The following is an 18,319-nucleotide window of genomic DNA, read 5'->3' on the forward strand; positions in this document are numbered from 1 at the left end:
AAAGTAGCACTGTCTAAAGCAGCAATGTTTTCAGAGGTCTAAATTTGTTACTATTATTTTGGGTAACTTAATTTGTGTGCACTCAGTCTTTTATTGTGTGTGCAATGTTCAGTAAAAGGAACATAATTCTCCGCTGAACCCATCTCACAGGTTTTTGTTGAGGGAAAAAATGAAGAATGAGCACCATGTATACTGCTTTGAGCCTCTGTAAGAAAGGTGGGATGTAAATTTAACCACCACAACAACATACAAATTCTTCCTCCATTCTTCTTCTTCATAATTCCACTGCATGCAGTGTATAACTGCTGTAGGAGAGAGAAACTCAGATACTACGTAGTTTTATTTCAAGTAGTGGCCTTTCTTCAATCTTTTTTTTTTCAGATTGATTGCTTTTCTTTGCAGGAAGCACTACTTCTATGAACAACTGTACCACCTACTTACTACAGGCTAGTGAATCTCAGTGCCCAGTAGACAAGTCTGGCACCAGCACTGATTACACATGTGAGCTAAATACCACCTATGGTGCTCGTGCCAATAAAATAATCAAAGTGACCTATTTTCGTGTGGGTAAGCATCTCTTTTGGATACAGCACCTGTTTTCTGACTGTCGTGGATGGATTCAGTAATCATCTGAGAAAATCTGTAGTACTAGATTTAGAATACAGTATTGAAGTTAGCATTCTTGCATAAATGCTTCTAGCTAGGCTGCAGTTTCGGGGATGGACTATCAATGAATGTGGACAAAATTAAACTGTACAAAGTTTGTGGCAAGAGACCAGGATCCCAGGAAAGCAAGAAGGGGATTCTTTTGTGACACATTAGTGCCAGACTTTGACCCATGGAAAGTTTGTTCAGTTCCTCCACGGGATTCAAAAAGTTCTTCAAACTTTAGCTGCTCATTTTAGTCTTTGCTCTTAAATTTTTTTATATAGGCTTGACTCATACAATTCTCCATATAGCCTTTCATCTCATTTCACATTGCTTTTCTGGCCACCGATTGTTTGAAAATATGTATCCTTTTTGTCCTTCTGGTATTATAGAGGAGGGTTTTTTTCTGCTTTTTTTAAAAGAGAGAGAGAGAGAGAGAGAGAGAGAGAGAGAGAGAGAGAGAGAGAGAGAGAGAGAGAGAGAGAGAGAGAGAGAGAGAGAGATGAAGGGGGAGGGTGATTTCCAACTTTTCTGCTATTGAAATTTTGTTAGAACATGCGTGACAACTAATGGGCAATATTCATAGGTATGGTGAAACATTCTGGACTGCAGACATCAAAAACTTCCCACAGCCATTAACAAGATGGTGTAAACAAATATTTTTGTGCCAGCTGTTTTAAATATACAAGGAAAAATACTTTATTAAACCATGCTAAGGAACACAGCAAATGATGGAAGCAAAACATTTTAAGACTGAGATCCAGAATGGTCAATAAAAGATTAGATGTGCTGTATGGAAGAACTAATGTCTAATATATGAGAACTAATCTTCATATTAGGAAGGCATATCACACAATTATCCAATAAGACTCTTTGGTAATGCTGGTCTCATAATGAAATACTAAATAATTTCTCTTTACTTTGTGTTTCACCAGCAAAAATAACCCTTTCAAGTTCAAAGGATATTGTTTCTGAGGGAGATGCTTTCTTTTTAACATGTCAGAGTGATGTAAGCAATTATGACACAGTAATTTGGAAAATTCAAAATGGCAGGACTATTAAGGAAATAGCTAGTATGTGGTACACCACCACGAAGAGCCTCACAGGTGCCAAGTCTGTGCTGACTGTACCTAGGGCAAACCAGGACTGGACTGGTGAGTAAAGACATGAATCATTTCACTCAGCCATCCCATTCATGAGAAAAATAATTTTATCAATGAAATAAGAAGTTCACTAAAGTGCCTTTTCAATCATTTCTATTGCTTGATTTTAGAGGACTTTAATGGTAGTGGTTGCTGCTTTAAATGTGTCTGTTGTTAATTTCTTTAATACTGCATTTGTTAAACCTGCTGGTTTTATTTTTCTAGGCATCTATACGTGCAACTTTTCCCAACGTTTTTTGAGCAGCTTTGGAAATATAACAATTAAAGTTATTCCTTTGCTCCGGCCTCAAGAGATCATAAGAGATCCCATAGAGACTGTCATTTCTTGTCCAGCAACAAGAATTCTAGAATGCTGTACAAGCCGAATGGAAAATTACACCGTTTATTTTTTTTCTCATGAACACAATACGCCTTTACCCATTAGGGCAGGTAAGCAATTTTAGGCTGGGTGGAAGAAAAGCTATTGATGAATAGCTAGATATCCATTCTCTTGAATAGTTAATGGGGGTATGGCAAAGTCAAATGCAACCATAAAAAGCACAGTTTCTCAAACTTTGTGGCTTTCACATGGGTGAATCTCAATTCACACTGGCCAAAAAAATTCTGGGAGTTAAGGTCCACACATCTTAAAAGTTGGCAAGTGTGAGAAACACTCTCCCAAAGCTTTGTAATATGGGGTTGAATAATCTGAGATTCAGCACCAGTTCCCCTAGTGATCCCCAAATTCTTAATTCCCTAATATTGATTAGTACTGAAGGAAAAACATGTATCAGGGGTCTGTGTGGAGGGTTCCTTGGTGCTCTCTCAGTTTGGTTGGTTTTTTGCAGATATTTCATTATCCAAACTAAGTAACATCATCTGTGCTAGTAAGCGTGCCCATTCCTTACTCACACTGATGAAGTTACCTAGTTTGTGTAATGAAATGTCTGCAAGAAAGCAATCAAGCTCAGAGAGCACCAAGGAACCCTCATTTCAACCCTGAGTTACAAATATTCTCCATTATTAGGGGTCTAACGTATAGATTAGAAGGTGACTGGACGAAACAGGATCTAAGCTCTCAGAGTCTTGACTGAAGCTGTCAAGCCTTTTACAAACAGTTAAAAAGTTGTTTTCTCAGAGATTTAACACAAAATGTCTTCACCTAACTAGATATGAATATATGTATCTTAATAAACCTGATGAATGTCTAGGTTAAGGGCGGGAGACTAGCTTAGTACTCTGTATGTTGAAACCTTAATCCCAACTTAAATAATTTGTTCCTTTACAGAAAGAAGAAGAAGAAATAATCTCAATTGCTACTATTCCATACCAAGTTTCACAGGCATACACTGTAATTCCAAAGGACGTGCTGTGCAGGTGCATTGTATGTTTATGAATCAAATCAATCATAATGTGACAAGTCCAGCTATGGTCCTATATTTTGTACCAGGTAAGAGAGAATGCCATTGCATAAATCAGTCACTAATGCAAGCAAGTCAATCTTACTTTAACATAGGATTATCTGCTGTGATCCTAGTAGGAATCAGTTTGTTTGAAAAATAACAGGAGAATGATAACAGATAATTTGTTCATGCTGGGTCTTGTACTGAAGACTCTGCTTTTCACATTGTAGAAAAATAGGGAGATATTTTTTTTTCTGTTCCAAAAGTATCTTGTTCTGTACTTCTTCACTGGAAAACAGAAATATTAATTTGAAGACATACTTTTTTTCCCTCCCAAATTGGAGGTCCTACACAATTGTGTCCTTTAAAAAGCCACCCTCTTTTAAATTCTCCATGATCTGCAACTCCTCGCGCACTTTCATTGGAATAAACCACAGGATTTCTCAGTTAAAAACAGTTTCATTGTAGTGTAGTGAGGAACAGATTTTGTTCATACGTGCAATGGATGATTTCTTATTCCTGATGAACCAGAGTTAGCTTTATATATTTGTAAGTAGGCATCTGTCTCAGAAAGCAAGATGTAGCTTTTAAAAACCTTTTTTTTCCCACAGCAAAGAATGTAGTATGCAATTCCTCAGACATTGGTGTGGGAGCAAATGAAGCGCAGATCATAAAGCCTTGCTTAAATTTCCATGGGACAAATAACTCTGTGAGAGGAAACATCACTTATAGATGTGATCGTACGAAATGGACTGTTCATAGAAATGACTGCCTGGCCAGCCCCATCAATGACATTTTGAATTCTGCTGAGGTAATTATGCTTCAGTCTGCCTAGTGAGCCCAGGCCAAGTCAGGAGATCTGAGGTCTACTGAAAAAAAGATGCTCTGAGAATTGAGGTCAATGGATGAGTGAGCTTCCCTTTAGTTCTCCAACCTGGTTGTTAGAACCATGTGTCTTTTGCCTTACAGGGAGGACTGTTTCTGTCTTCTACTGATGTTGTCCAGGAAGTTCAAAGTCCCAGTAGACTTTGATCAATAGCCATGAACATAGACCCATTTTCCATCTCATTCCACAGTCTGTGAATAGCCGGACAACACAAGTTGTCCTCATTTCTGATGGGGTGACCATTGAGAAGGCATACCGTATCAGGTGACAACATTTAAAGGAGGGGGTCTGAAGCATGTCCTTCCTATCTAACTTAGTAAGATAGGTGTATACCTTCAGGGTGGGGTACTCCCACAAATAATCTCACCCTATATCATGTAGGGCTTTAAAGATAATAACCAGCAATTTGAGTGCACCTAGAAGTAGCCAGTGAAGCTCACACAGCCATGGTGAACTCAAGTCAACTATTAGACTCCTGCATTCTAAATCTGTTGCAGTTTCTGGCTGGTCTTCTAGGGCAGCCCCATGTAGAATGCATTACAGTAAATTAAATGGCAGGTGACTAAGGCAGGAATGACCATGAGCAAAATCTCACAGGAATGGGTGAAATTGGTGGACAATATGAATTTGTGCAAAGGATTCCCTGGCTCTGGCTGCCACCTTTTATTCTAGCAGGAGCCACAAGTCCAGGAAGGCCCCAAAATTGCACCCCAGACCTGACCGGAGGAGTATTACTCCATCCAGAGTCAGAGATACCAATTGTCCTGACTCCAAGGGACCAAAGCTACTTAACCACTTCACCTTTCTGGGATTGAATTGCAGTCAGTTTTTCCCCCCTCAGGCCCTTACATAATCTCCAGGCACTGAACCAGCACCTGAACAGCATCCTTTGCCCGGCATCAACATACTGACGATGCCACATCCCAAGCTGCCAGATACCCTTTCCTGGTGGCTTCATATTTATTGGACCCGTGCCCTTCCTGGCTGGTTTATGCAGCCCGGGAGGGGACACGAGGCTGGTTCCAGGCGGTTATATCTGCTTCTCTGAGTGAGGGTAGTTTTCCCGCCGCCTTGAAAGAGGCGGTGGTGAGACCTCTCCTCAAGAAGCCTGCCTTGGACCCGGCTGTTTTGAACAACTTTCGTCCGGTCTCCAACCTTCGCTTTCTTGCGAAGGTTGTTGAGAGTGTGGTGGCGCATCAGCTCCCTCTGGTCCTGGATGAAGCGGATTATCTAGACCCGTACCAATCGGGCTTCAGACCCAGGTACAGCACGGAGACGGCATTGGTCGCGCTGGTGAATGATCTCTGGAGGGCTCGGGACAGAGGATACTCCTCTGTTCTAGTCCTATTAGACCTCTCAGCGGCTTTCGATACCATCGACCATGGTATCTTGCTGCGGCGTCTCAGGGGATTGGGAGTGGGAGGCACGGTTTTTCAGTGGTTCTCCTCCTATCTCCTGGGACGCTCGCAATCGGTGTTGGCAGGAGGGCAGAGGTCGACCGCGAGGCCTCTCGCTTGTGGAGTCCCTCAGGGGTCGGTCCTCTCGCCCCTTCTGTTCAACATCTACATGAAACCGCTGGGTGAGATCATTCGTGGTTTTGGAGTTGGGTATCATCAGTATGCTGATGATACCCAACTTTTCATTTCGACCCCAAACCACCCCAGTGATGCCCTCAACGTGATGTCCCGGTGCCTGGAGGCGGTCCGGGTCTGGATGGGGAGGAACAGGCTTCGTCTCAACCCTGACAAGACGGAGTGGCTGTGCGTACCGGCATCTCGGGATATTCAGGATATCCCACCCCTCATTATGGGGGGTGAGTGTTTACCTCCTGTAGATAGGGCTCGCAACTTGGGAGTCCTCCTAGACTCACAACTCTCCTTAGAAGATCATATTGTAGCTGTGACTAGGGGGGCGTTCGCCCAGGTTCGCCTGGTGCGCCAGTTGCGGCCCTATCTAGACCGGGATGCCTTGCGCACGGTCACTCATGCGCTCGTGACCTCTCGTCTTGATTACTGCAACGCTCTCTACATGGGGCTACCCTTGAAGACCACTCGGAGGCTCCAACTGGTACAGAATGCAGCTGCGAGAGTTGTATTGGGAGTCTCCCGATACTCCCGTGTTAACACCTCTGCTCCGCGAGCTGCATTGGCTACCAGTTGTCTTCCGGGTGAGGTTCAAGGTGTTGGTAATGACCTACAAAGCCCTCCATGGCATGGGTCCAGAATACCTTGGGGAGCACCTGCAGCCGGCGTCAACTTCCCTCTGCCCAGTATGCTCCCACAGAGAGGGCCTCCTCAGGGTGCCACCGGTCAAAGAATGCTGACTGGTGGCCCCCAGGGGGAGAGCGTTCTCTGTGGGTGCACCGGATTTATGGAACCATCTTCCGGTTGAGCTCCGGATGGCGCCCGATCTCCGCTCCTTCCGGCGCGATCTTAAAACCTATCTCTTTAAACAAGCTGGCCTGGCCTGATGGGACGGGGTGGGATTTTTATTAACGACTTCAATTTTAAATTTGTATTATCTCTGGGCATTGTTTAATTATGTTTTAATAATCTAATTTTAACTTTTGTATCTAATTTTTATGTATTGCCCTGTTCACCGCCCTGAGTCTCTTGAGAGAAGGGCGGTATATAAATTAAATAAATAAATAAATAAATAAATATAGATAAATAGGGGAGGGAGAGAAACTCAAGCTCTGAGGCACCTCACATAGTAGGAATCTGGGACTTGACCTCTCCTTCCCCACCAGCACTGTCTGGTACCAGCTACAGGGAAAAAGAGAACCATTGTCAAACGGTGCCTCTTACTCTTAATCCCCAGAGCCAGTCCAACAAGAAACTATGGTTGATAGTATCAAAATCTGCTGAGAGAAAGCTAGGACAGAGGCACCAGCCCTATCCTGAGCCATGAACACATATTATTTTATCTGTCTTAATTACACCCTGGCCACTCTGGGCAGGAAAGGACAAAATATTATGACTTGTGGCTCTTAATGTTATAACCAACCTGCTTTAACTCTCCCACCTCCAGGCAGTCTTTAGCCCAAGAAGGAAAAAAACCAGTAAATTACTATGACTTCTTCAAAGCGGAATGTCTCTTTGTCCCATTCAGTGGCAATTGGATAACTTAGGTGAAGAAACTTAAGTGGCTATGCCTTCACAAGCAGTGCCCAACATTCATTCAGCCAGAGCTGTTCAGCTTAGCTGATGATCCAGCCATGCCATCTAATTTGTCTTTAACATGTTTAATTCTAATTCTAGTCTTTGGCCTCCAGTCCAGAGTCCCAGAAAAAGTTGCCAACATTCCTTAAAAAACTGAAAGAAACCACCAAGCAGACACAGGAGGAAATAAACAATTCTGCTGCAAACCTAAATGCTGTTCTTGAAACCCTGACTTTGATATCAACCATACCAGTAGAGGCGAATGAAGAGAATATGGCAGTAAGTGTCAAATGGCTTGGGGGTATTTTTCTTGCTATATTCATGAAGAGAGTTAGTATCAGTATTGAAAACAGCATAAGGATCACTATAATACTTTTTTTCTTGCCTGAAAAGCCTTAGGCTATCTACGGAAAGAGTCAGTCCTCATGACTTTTTCAACCAACTTTTCCTACCCAGTTCTACTGAGCTTCTTTTCAATATTTTCTCCAACAATCTCCAACTGCTCAGTTGGTTTCTGCCAACTCTACTGAAACTCAAACTGATTTAATAACATTTCTTTCTCTTTTTTCTGGCCATGCCCTCTTGGGGAGTGCTATTTGTGGTGGTTATGTATGAACGCATATATATGTGCATAGCCATACACAAAGGGGTCTTGCACAAACACATTTGCTTGGGTGGGTCAAAGCTCCCTGATTGGGACTGACAAATTGAGGGCACTGTATAGGATTTTTGTGTTTATAATTATTTTCTATTTAATGTTCCTTTTTGAATTACTGTAGGTCATTTGAAATTACAATAACTATGATATGCTGATAATTTGGGGAGGATCATGTTAAATTCATGGTAAATTTAGTGATAACCTAAAAATCAGAGCAAAGTTCCAGTTCTGATGGAGAAACAATTAAATATTCTATGGATCTTATGTAGACCCTTACTCATAGATGCCTAGCTGATGCTAATAGAGGTTAATGGCTAATACTTCATATAATTCCCCACTGTTATAATATACTATCATATCGGAACCTAATAACACATTTCAAGTGTGAGAAGAATTTTATACTTCAGCACTAGGCTCTTTGTGTTGGAAGTTGGTAAGTGGATTGGGATAAACTGACAGGAAGAGGATTCTCTAATGCAACCTGTAATTAAAAAGAGTTATTATTCTCCCTCCACCCCCTTTTTTTTGCAGAACTTTGGATCTACTGTAGAAACTATTATCACCAGTCCAACAGAAACTTGGAAGCATGTACAGAATGGGAGCTCTCAACTGCTTGCTTCAGTAGAGCAATTTTTAGGATCACTCCAGCCAATTAACCAGTCTGTTCCTTCAATCATACATGACAGTCTTCAAATCAAAGGAACAGTTCTTGGCAAAAGCAGTACCTCCATTTATAACAGCAGCTTTGCTTTCCTCCAGCCTGCAGGCCTCGGGGGAAGTGTGCTTATTGAGGATGCAAGATTTGATACTGAGAAATCAATCACAATAGTCAGTGTGGCTTATTCAACAATTCAACATATCATTCCACAGTATAGAAAGGAAATGGTAAATAGTTTGGTAATGGCGACAGTAATTAATCCCCAAACAAATGAGGATTTCCAGATCAAAATGGCTTTTACGAAGCGTGAAAAGGCCATGAGCAATCCACAATGTGTCTTTTGGAATTTCAGTTTGGCAGAAGAAGGAGACTGGGATAATACAGGCTGTGAAGCTAAGGATGATGGGGACAATGTCATTTGCACTTGCAATCACACAACTTCCTTTGCCATGCTCATGTCTCCCTATCAGGAAGCCTCACTGGATGAAATGACTTATATCACTTACATTGGCCTGAGCCTTTCTATACTGAGCCTGATGATTTGCCTTGGAATAGAACTGCTTGTGTGGAAATCAGTCACTAAAACAAGAATTGCATACATGCGCCATGTCTGTATTCTGAACATTGCAGTTTCTCTCTTGAGTGCAGATATCTGCTTCATTGTTGTTGCTGCAACACATGACCAAAATTATGCAGTGGATGGAAATCTTTGCATAGCAGCAACTTATTTCGTTCACTATTTCTACCTCTGTGTCTTCTTTTGGATGCTCACTTTGGGACTGATGCTCTTCTATCACTTGGTCTTTCTTCTACACAGTGCTAGCAAGACCATTATGAAAACCATTGGTTTCTGCTTGGGATACATCTGTCCTCTAATAATATCAGCCATCACAGTAGCCAGCACCCTTCCATCTTCTTCTTACACAAGGAAAAAAAGCTGCTTTCTCAACTGGGAGGAAAGCAAAGCCCTCTTGGCCTTAGTGATTCCTGCCATGATCATTGTTGCTATTAATACTATTGTTACTGTTGTAGTTATAGCAAAAATATCAAGACGTTCAATTGGGGAAAAGTCCATCAATGAAGAAAAGAGTGCTTTGTATCGAATTGCTAAGAGCATTGGTGTACTGACACCACTGCTAGGTCTTACTTGGGGATTTGGACTGGCCACAGTTGTTCCAGGAAGCCCCAAAATATTCCAGATATTATTTACTATTTTCAACGCCTTTCAGGTAATTGGATTGATAATATCAGCTGTTTGGAATAGTTAGATGTCAAAAACATCACTGACATTTTCTTTGAGTATCTCACTGCCTTATAATACATACTTAATCTAAACTGAGGGGTGATTCAAGCACCTCTTTCCATAACATGCAATCTAATGATGTCATTGATATCAGCATCCTATAGAACAGACATGTCAAACTCGCGACGTCATGTGATGTCGCGCAACATATCGGGATGGTTTTGCCATTGCTGGCAATGAGGTGGGTGCGGCTTCCAGATGACGCATCCAGCCCACAGGCCGGCAGTTTGACATCCCTGCTATAGAAGAATCATGAGTTTGGGAAAATGACAAAGCTAATAGTACTTTTATGCCAAACGGGGTTGCTGTATCAGTGAGATAGGTGGCATAAAAAATAATAAATTTAAATAAATAAATAAATAAATAAATAAATAATAGACCTACAAACAAAGTTCAGTTCCATGCTTCTAGAATTTTGGTTTGCAAAATAATCATAATTATCTCTGTGGGTTTTAATTGCTGTATACTTTGCTAGTCTAAGACAAAACTAAACAAATCAGTGAGGGAACAAAATGGGATCTGGAGTGCATAAAATAAATAAACGAAGTAACATTTCTGATCTCTGAGTCTTGAGAATTGTGGGGAATTTCTCTTTTCCTGATTCCTAGCTACCTGCCCTGAGATAGTTTATTGTTTCTGAATATTCCAGACCAGGGAGAGATCAGAACACCAATTTCTTTTTTGAAAATTTGCAACCAAACTTTGTTTTTAGTATGGATCAATCTTTTGGTTATCAGCTCTTTTAAATTTTGTCTTACACTGTTTGCAATTTCTGTACACTGAAATGGGCTATTTTTCTTCATATTGTTCATATTTCATACTTTTTCCTCTGTGATACTAGTGGGGAATCAAGCCTATGGAATACTTTATGTACAGGGGTAAGAACTGAAATATGTAATTTCAATCTTTGAATATTTTTCAGGGATTATTCATTCTGTTGGGTGGAACTCTCTGGGATAGGAAGGTAGGAACACAGTTTTATGATATTTACTGTTTTATGTTTATTGTTTCATTGTGTAATAAAATTGTATTTATACAATACATGCTGCTACAGACATGATTAAAGTTCATTTTCTTTGAAACCCATAGGTACGGGAAGCTATGCTGAATAAATATTCTTGGTCCAAGTGGAGTTCACAACACTCAAAGGTAATATTCTTTCTAAATAAAAGGTTGGATTCAAAGACATCCTTCTACATGGAGAAAATGATTGTGTCAATAAAGAGGCCATTCTATACAGCTTTAGCTAAAGCAGTGCATGAAGAATTTAAATTCAAAGATACCCTTTCACTTCTGCAAGTGAATCATGAATACAATTTGACACTTTATTTCTGCAATTGTGAGATGAAGAAAACAAATTAATCCATGCTAATTTGAAAATGAAAGCAATTATTTTGAAAGAAATTTATTTCTAATTATGTATATTGTTGGCAAAGTGAAAATGTACAAGCACATTTTTTGGTAAAATCTCACTATATGTTATTTATTAATATATATTTCCCTTTTGCAGTCAATATCTCAAGGCATGTCGGCTCCTATGCTTTCCATCAATTCGCCTTTTTCAAGAACTTTAAATAATTTGTTTGGTAAAGCAGGTATGTGATGAAAAAATATGACATCAATCCATTTCCCATTGTTGCTATTCTATGTTTTTTTCCATCATCTCTGTTCCCAAATATATATTATATAGGGCAGCCAAATTCCTAATTCTTATACTGCTAAAGAATTCTTATACTGTTTGTAGAATTGCCTTTAAAAACATAAAACCTCATTAAATCATTAAAGATCCAAGTAGTCCAACATCTAGGCTTGGTAACTCTGAAATGTGCATACAGTTTGCCTTCTGAGTTATTTATATAAATACATTCAACATAAGTGTTCATGTTAAATGAACAATCCATCCTAAATACAGGATCTCTGAGACTTCAGTATCTTATGACTGCAGTCATCATGTCTGGAAAATAGCTAAAGATAACAAAATGATTCTCTGGTTTGAGTCCTTGATATGGGGAGTCCCTGGTGCTCTCTGAACTAGGTTGTTTTCTTGGGGATGTTTTGTTACCCAACTAGGTAGCTTCTTCAAAGCTAACTCTTCGATTGGTCCCCATATGAGGCCCATCAGTCCAATCCATGTGGGTGTCTTCCTTGGGCATTTCCTAGATATGGTTCTTACTATCACACTCAAAAGGCAGGCAGTAACACTGGAAAGCAAATTGAAAATAGTTGTTGATTGCAACTGCTAAGAATCAAAGAGGACTATGTAGAATTTAGAGTTTACTATAAACCTTAGATATTTAACCTACATATCTTATGCAGGCTTATTCTTGTTTTCTTTGGTTTCTTCTTAAGCTCAAAAAGCAGTTAATGTTTAAAGGCAACTAGGCCTAAGAACTCTTTTGTGCTTTATACAGTACAAGTCACCACGCAAGACTTTTACCATATTACTTCTTTATTCTACAGGAAAATACCAAGTCTCTTCTACGGAATCATCAACTGTATCTTCTGAAAGCACTTCAAAGGCATATACTGTACTGACATGAGTTCTTAAATACCTGCATATTTGAAAGAGCTCAAGTATTTTTCAAGTAATAACCACAGATAGTGAATAATGGAATGTTGACTTTACAGATTGTGGAAAGGAAATGGCATTTTAATTAGCATTTTTTTTCTGGCATACCACATGATGGACAGACAAATAATTGAAATCTTTTAAGCTAGACATTCTGTGACACAGGCTCTAATGCTATTTTACAGCACTATTTATTTTACAGTAACTTTCAATGTAGTCATGTTTGTTCCAATCCAGTGTTAAAAATGGACCAGTAGTGGGAAAGACATATCACAGACAAGAGCAAACATGCTTCCCAAAATTTATGTGTGCTCATATAAATTGTAGGTGCTGGATGGGAGCATTTCTTTATTATTTTTCCTGAAGTGAAAAAAATTGCTAGTGCAATCCTGGAGATATCAGTTCAGAAGTAAATATCATAATTTTCAGTGGTTCTTTTCATTTCCTGGTACATCCTTTTCTAGGGCAAAACCCAGTATGAACTGACTTGGGAAGAACTCCATAGACTGGCTTCTGAGTTAGAGCAATGAAATTGCACTGTTAACCTTGTAAATAAACTGGAACAGTTGTGCTATCAGCCTCTACAGGAACAGAAGCACTTTATTTTTATATTATAGAAAAATTTCCAATTCTGCTACTTGTTTTACTAGGGAAAAAACAAAGGGGAACTTTCTATGTAAATATTTATGAGGATATGACTTAAATAAAACCTTCTTGCTCAGAATTTTTTAAAGTGTCTTGTTATTCTTCCATGATCATCTTTATGGGCTTCTGCAAGAACTATTCTAGGGAGAGGAAGAGGGGGGAAAAGCTACAACGTGGGATATAATTATAATGTAAGAAGGGGGAGTTGCCAATTTCTCTTCTGGGTATGCTTTGTTAGTGTTAATCTGGAAAGGTGGACAAAAAAATGTCCCAGAAGAAGGCAATGTCAGATCATTTCTGTCAACTACTCAGAGATATATTTATTATTATTTTTATTTTAATTCCATTTATATCCCGCCCTTCTCCGAAGACTCAGGGCGGCTTACAAGCTTAGCAGTAGCCTTCATTCTATGTATATGCCTGCTTATTAGGGCTTTCACACACACACCCCAAGCGGCATTATTACAAAGTCAGCTTAATTGCCCCCAACAATCTGGGTCCTCATTTTACCTACCTCGGAAGGATGGAAGGCTGAGTCAACCTTGAGCCTGGTGGGATGCGAACCTGCACTAATTGCAGGCAGCTGGTGTTACTTAAGGAGGCATTAGCCCACTGCTCCACCAAGGCTCTTTATATGTCTATAAAGTCCACGGGAGTTGAGTTCAGTATGAAGGATACTTTATCTGTATATTTAAAAAAAGGAAACGATTTATGTAACACATTTTTTCTCTAAGCCTTCATTACTTCTAAATAATTTAGATATTGTGAGATGAGATTAAAAGAAAAGCATTTACTGTATCTGACATTCTAACCTTTTGGAAGAAAAGACCACAGCTAGTAGCTTCTTATAGGGCAAATAATCCACTGATTATTATATAACTCAGCCTCTTGATTTTCATGCACGCCTATGTGCTAGCTATAGTAATGCATCTTCCAGCTCTTTGTTGGTGAGACTGCTTCATTTCCAAAGAACAGCAGCAAAGCAATGAAGTAGAAAGGATACTCATGGAAATAGCACAGCAGCTTCCTCTCTAGAACACAACTAAACAGAGGAAGTAACTGTTAAGTACTGGGATTGGTGAGGCATTGAGGAGGCGAGCATAGTTAACAACAGAACATTTATTAGGTTAACACAGACGCAGCTCTAACAGCCGCTTAACTTCTATTTATACAGATCACCAATAGGCGGCGGCCAGTGGAATTAAAGCAGTTATTCCCGCCCAAAACACAAACTTACAGTTATGCAGACAGGCAGTCTGGTGTTTAAATGGACACAACAGTTACCTATTTATAACTGTTCCCAAGTAATTTACATCAATACATAACAGTAACACTGCAGGGAAATTAAATAGAATTTATTACCCACACCCTTGCATAGGATTGCAGGCTACAAATGGGGGCGGGTGGGGTGGAGATGACAGTATAGGAATGATAGACTAGATACCACTCATCCATCAAAAGGAATATAAAACAGACCCATCAGGCCCATACTGTATATCAATAAGATAATATATGGAGTGATATATGATAACAGTCCCAAAATGTTTCTTTGAGAAGCATTTCCTCCTGCTACTATAGAAACAATTACGATGGTTATTGCAAGATTTCCAGCAACTCCACAGCCAATAGAAGATTTCAATGGATGGGTGCTCCCTGCCATTTCACACTGTCTAGAGCAGGGGTCAGATGTGTCATGCTGAAACCGTGCCCACCCCATTGCCAGCAATGGAAAAAAATTCGTGATACGTCATGACATGTCATGTGATGTTCCGAGTTTGATACCCCTGGTCTAGAGGAAGATTTTGCTTGGGGTGCATCTGGACAAAAATATTTTTTAAAAGGAAAAGGGACAGATTTTACAAGGAAACCTGAATATCTAGTCAATGGGTTGCTTTTTATTGCTCAATATCTTCCTCTTCCTTTCCCTTACAATTTTTAAAAAGGGAGTTAGATAAGGATTATTTTTATGGGCATAGCATACACTGTTCCTTCAGAAACACAAAATTAAAACTTGCGCTTTTAAACAAACTGGTAAAAACTAATAGAGTTAATACTTCACATGTCATGAGCACACACTATGATCTATAATCTACTTTATGGCACATAATCAACTTTATAGCAGCATATTAAACAATCCTTTTTGTTTGCAATTCTTTCTAACCAAACAAAAATTCATATCTTGTCATTTTGAGCCTATCAATATAGTATATGCAATATACTATATGCAATAAATTTCCCTGGCAATTTAAAAGTACACATGAGGTAGGGGAAGCAGAAATGAATAACTGAAGGTGCTTGATTTCATAACATTCAGAATATTATTTAAATTGTCAGACTGACTCTGTAATCTAGCACAGCTGCAAGGAAGGAGAAATGCAGCTACTTATATGGCTGCCGTGTGATTATGATTACCTGGCTATGTTTCTCATAGCTGATTCTTAGCAAAAAGCTTCGAACAAATTTAGGGATAGTAAATACAATGGTCAAGGAAAGATGCTATTATATGATCCTGTCTTTAAGATGATGTATTAATCTATTTATTTCATGGGACCACACCCCAGTAAAAGTATCCTATCTAATAGTAAACATGTAGAGTAAAAGTGCTAAAAAATATCCTAAATGTGCCATGTCTCAAAGTGGCTCGTGAAATTGTTCTTGCAAGAGGAGTCTCATAGAAATTCACCAACGAGAAGTGAAAAAATGGCACGACGTAAGAGAAAATATCTTGACTGCCTGCTATTCATTTCCCTCTGATGTTTCCAAAAATGTCATCATCCTGGCAGGGCTTTGGGTTCAACTCATTTTGCTGGTTGGATTACCAGCCTTCGGGGCAGGGGGAGGGGTGATGGAGATCCACTCTCCCTCTTCTGTTCTAGAGGATTATTTTCATGTTTCCACAAATGGTATAAAAGCAAGTATCAAATACTGAGGTTTTTTTTAAACGGAAGCTGTTTCATGCCTTGCATTTGTGGTTGCATTTGGAGATATGCTGTATTTTTTTAAGAGAATTATTTTAAATTTTTGACAATAGCTTATATCTGACACAAGGATTTCCTCGTTTTTATTAATAACCAAACATTCCACTACAGTTAGTCCTCGACTTATGACCATTTGTTTAGTGATAGTTTAAAGCAGACATGTCAAACTCGCGATGTCACGTGACATTGCGAGACGTATCAGAACTTTTTCCCCATTGCCGGCAATGGGCGCGGTTTTCTCATGATGTGTCCGGCCCACAGGCTGGCAGTTTGACACCCCTGGTTTAAAGTTATAACGATCCTGAAAAAAAGTGACTTTTGATTGGTCCTCGCACTTACTGCTGTTGCAGCATCCTCATGGTCATATGATCAAAATTCAGATGCTAGGCAAGTGGCATGTATTTATGACAGTTGCAGTTGCAGTGTCTTGGGGTAACGTGATGATTATTTGCAACCTTCCCAGTCAGCTTTCAATAAACAAAATCAAGGGGTGAAGCTGGATTCACTTAACAACACTTGATTCACTTATGACTGCAGTGAAAAGGTGGCTCATGTAAAGATCACCTTACTTAGTCAACGATGTTCTGGTTCCAATTGTAGTCAGAACTGAGGACTACCTGTCAGGCCAAAGCTGGTAATGGTTTAAATTGTCCTTGTCTCCATAATTCTGACCTTTGGCCCCTAAACATAAAACAAAGCAACTTACATTTGAGCCATTTTTCTGTACCTGTAGAGAAAAATCTATTATAATTGTTGGACAAACTCAATATTTATTTTACAATCAATACTATTTGTAATCATATATTTTGCTAGTGCTTCTGACAAAAACACTGAAATTTGTTGGGCCACCATTTTCCATGTGCCTTTGTATCTATCTCTTCTGTTTCTGTTTGCAGATCAGTCCCTCTTCTACTCGACCTGGTTTGTCACTCTGGTGGTGCCCATATAGCTCTGAGGCTGAGAAACCATAATGTATGCTATTACTAAAATGGATGAATGGGTACTGTACTTTCTCTCCTTCCAAGATGTAAGCTTAACAAGGTTTTGTGCCTGCAGTACTTTGTATAGCAATTCATGAATACTTTAGAGAAAATGTCCCTGAATCAAAACCATTAAGCACAATTAATCTGTAAATATTTATCGGCTTGTTATGAACTGCTCTTTTATCTCTCAATAAAAATCAATTGAAATTGATAACAGATGTTGAAAGTCCTCTATTACCTCAGGGATCACAGATCATATTGCATATTACTGAAATATGGCAGATTTAACTGCATCAGCTTTTAAAGCAGGGGTGTTAAACTCACAAAGTCACATTCTTTGCCATTGCCGGCAATGGGTAGGCGCGGTTTCACTATGATGCATCCGGCCCACAGGCCAGCAGCCTGACACCCCTGTTTTAAAGTGATAATAATTCCTGGGAATCAATAGTTCTAGTCCATCCCTTCTCTTACTGTACTGAAGACTAGGTGGGGGAACTGGAATTGACACATAATTGCTGGAACTTTACCAGTTTAAGTCAAGAGACTAAATGGGTGATTTGGCATGCTCTATTCACTTTACTCTGTAGGGTTCCTGTTCAGTTTGGTCTCAGAGCATGTACTTTATGCTGAATTCTCAGGACATACTACAGACGCTATTATATTCAACCCGTTCTGCTGCTATTTAGTCACCCTCCTTTTGCTGCAGATGTGGCTCTCATATTAAATGATGAGGATTCCCAGAATAATTCTTCTAGAAAACCTTATGCACCACACTGATAGTTATTTTCTGCTTTGCAGGTGTTTAATATACTTCTGGACTCTTGATAATCTCTTCTAAAGCTGTTGTATTTTAATCCATATCTGGCTTCTAAATTGGTGGCAATGCAAACTGCAAACTAAATGAATACAGCATGGAAGGCTGGGCAGTTAATTAGCTATTCCCAAGAATTATGATGTTACCAATTTTTTTCATTTGGCTTGTTAAATGCTGAAAAATAACATGAACTATGGAAAATAGTCTAACTTGCCTAATGATGCTAAACTCATTAGCTTCATTGCATCTGACAAACAATGGCCACTGCTTGGCAAGAAGAGGGGAATGATGACAGTGAATATTCATTCATTCTTTCTACTTTATTAGTTTATTTATCAACAAATAAGAGAGAAATGCAGCTCTGGTCTGGGGTCATTTCAGTTTGTGTATATTAATCTTGAATCAGCATGGCTGCCTGGGGAATTCTGGGTATTGTAGTCCACACACACTAAAGTTGCACTTTTCTAGAAC

General features: G+C 39.5%; 1 protein-coding gene across 1 annotated transcript in view; it reads left to right on the plus strand.

The window, feature by feature from the left end:
• The window catches only part of ADGRF5 (adhesion G protein-coupled receptor F5), a 47,735-nt gene extending 34,603 nt beyond the window's left edge, over nt 1-13,132 (plus strand). The window contains exons 11-21 of the mRNA XM_081312818.1: nt 403-567; nt 1,584-1,802; nt 2,016-2,240; nt 3,079-3,240; nt 3,805-4,004; nt 7,340-7,519; nt 8,430-9,785; nt 10,782-10,823; nt 10,949-11,008; nt 11,370-11,454; nt 12,320-13,132. Of these exons, the coding sequence (XP_081168944.1) occupies nt 403-567; nt 1,584-1,802; nt 2,016-2,240; nt 3,079-3,240; nt 3,805-4,004; nt 7,340-7,519; nt 8,430-9,785; nt 10,782-10,823; nt 10,949-11,008; nt 11,370-11,454; nt 12,320-12,399 (2,774 nt within the window). The 3' untranslated portion in view covers nt 12,400-13,132. The remainder of the gene's footprint in view (nt 1-402; nt 568-1,583; nt 1,803-2,015; nt 2,241-3,078; nt 3,241-3,804; nt 4,005-7,339; nt 7,520-8,429; nt 9,786-10,781; nt 10,824-10,948; nt 11,009-11,369; nt 11,455-12,319) is intronic.
• The last annotated feature ends 5,187 nt before the right edge of the window (nt 13,133-18,319 follow it).

The sequence above is a fragment of the Vipera berus genome (assembly GCF_964194415.1).
Source record: "Vipera berus genome assembly, chromosome: 1".
Taxonomy (NCBI): Eukaryota; Metazoa; Chordata; class Lepidosauria; order Squamata; family Viperidae; genus Vipera; species Vipera berus.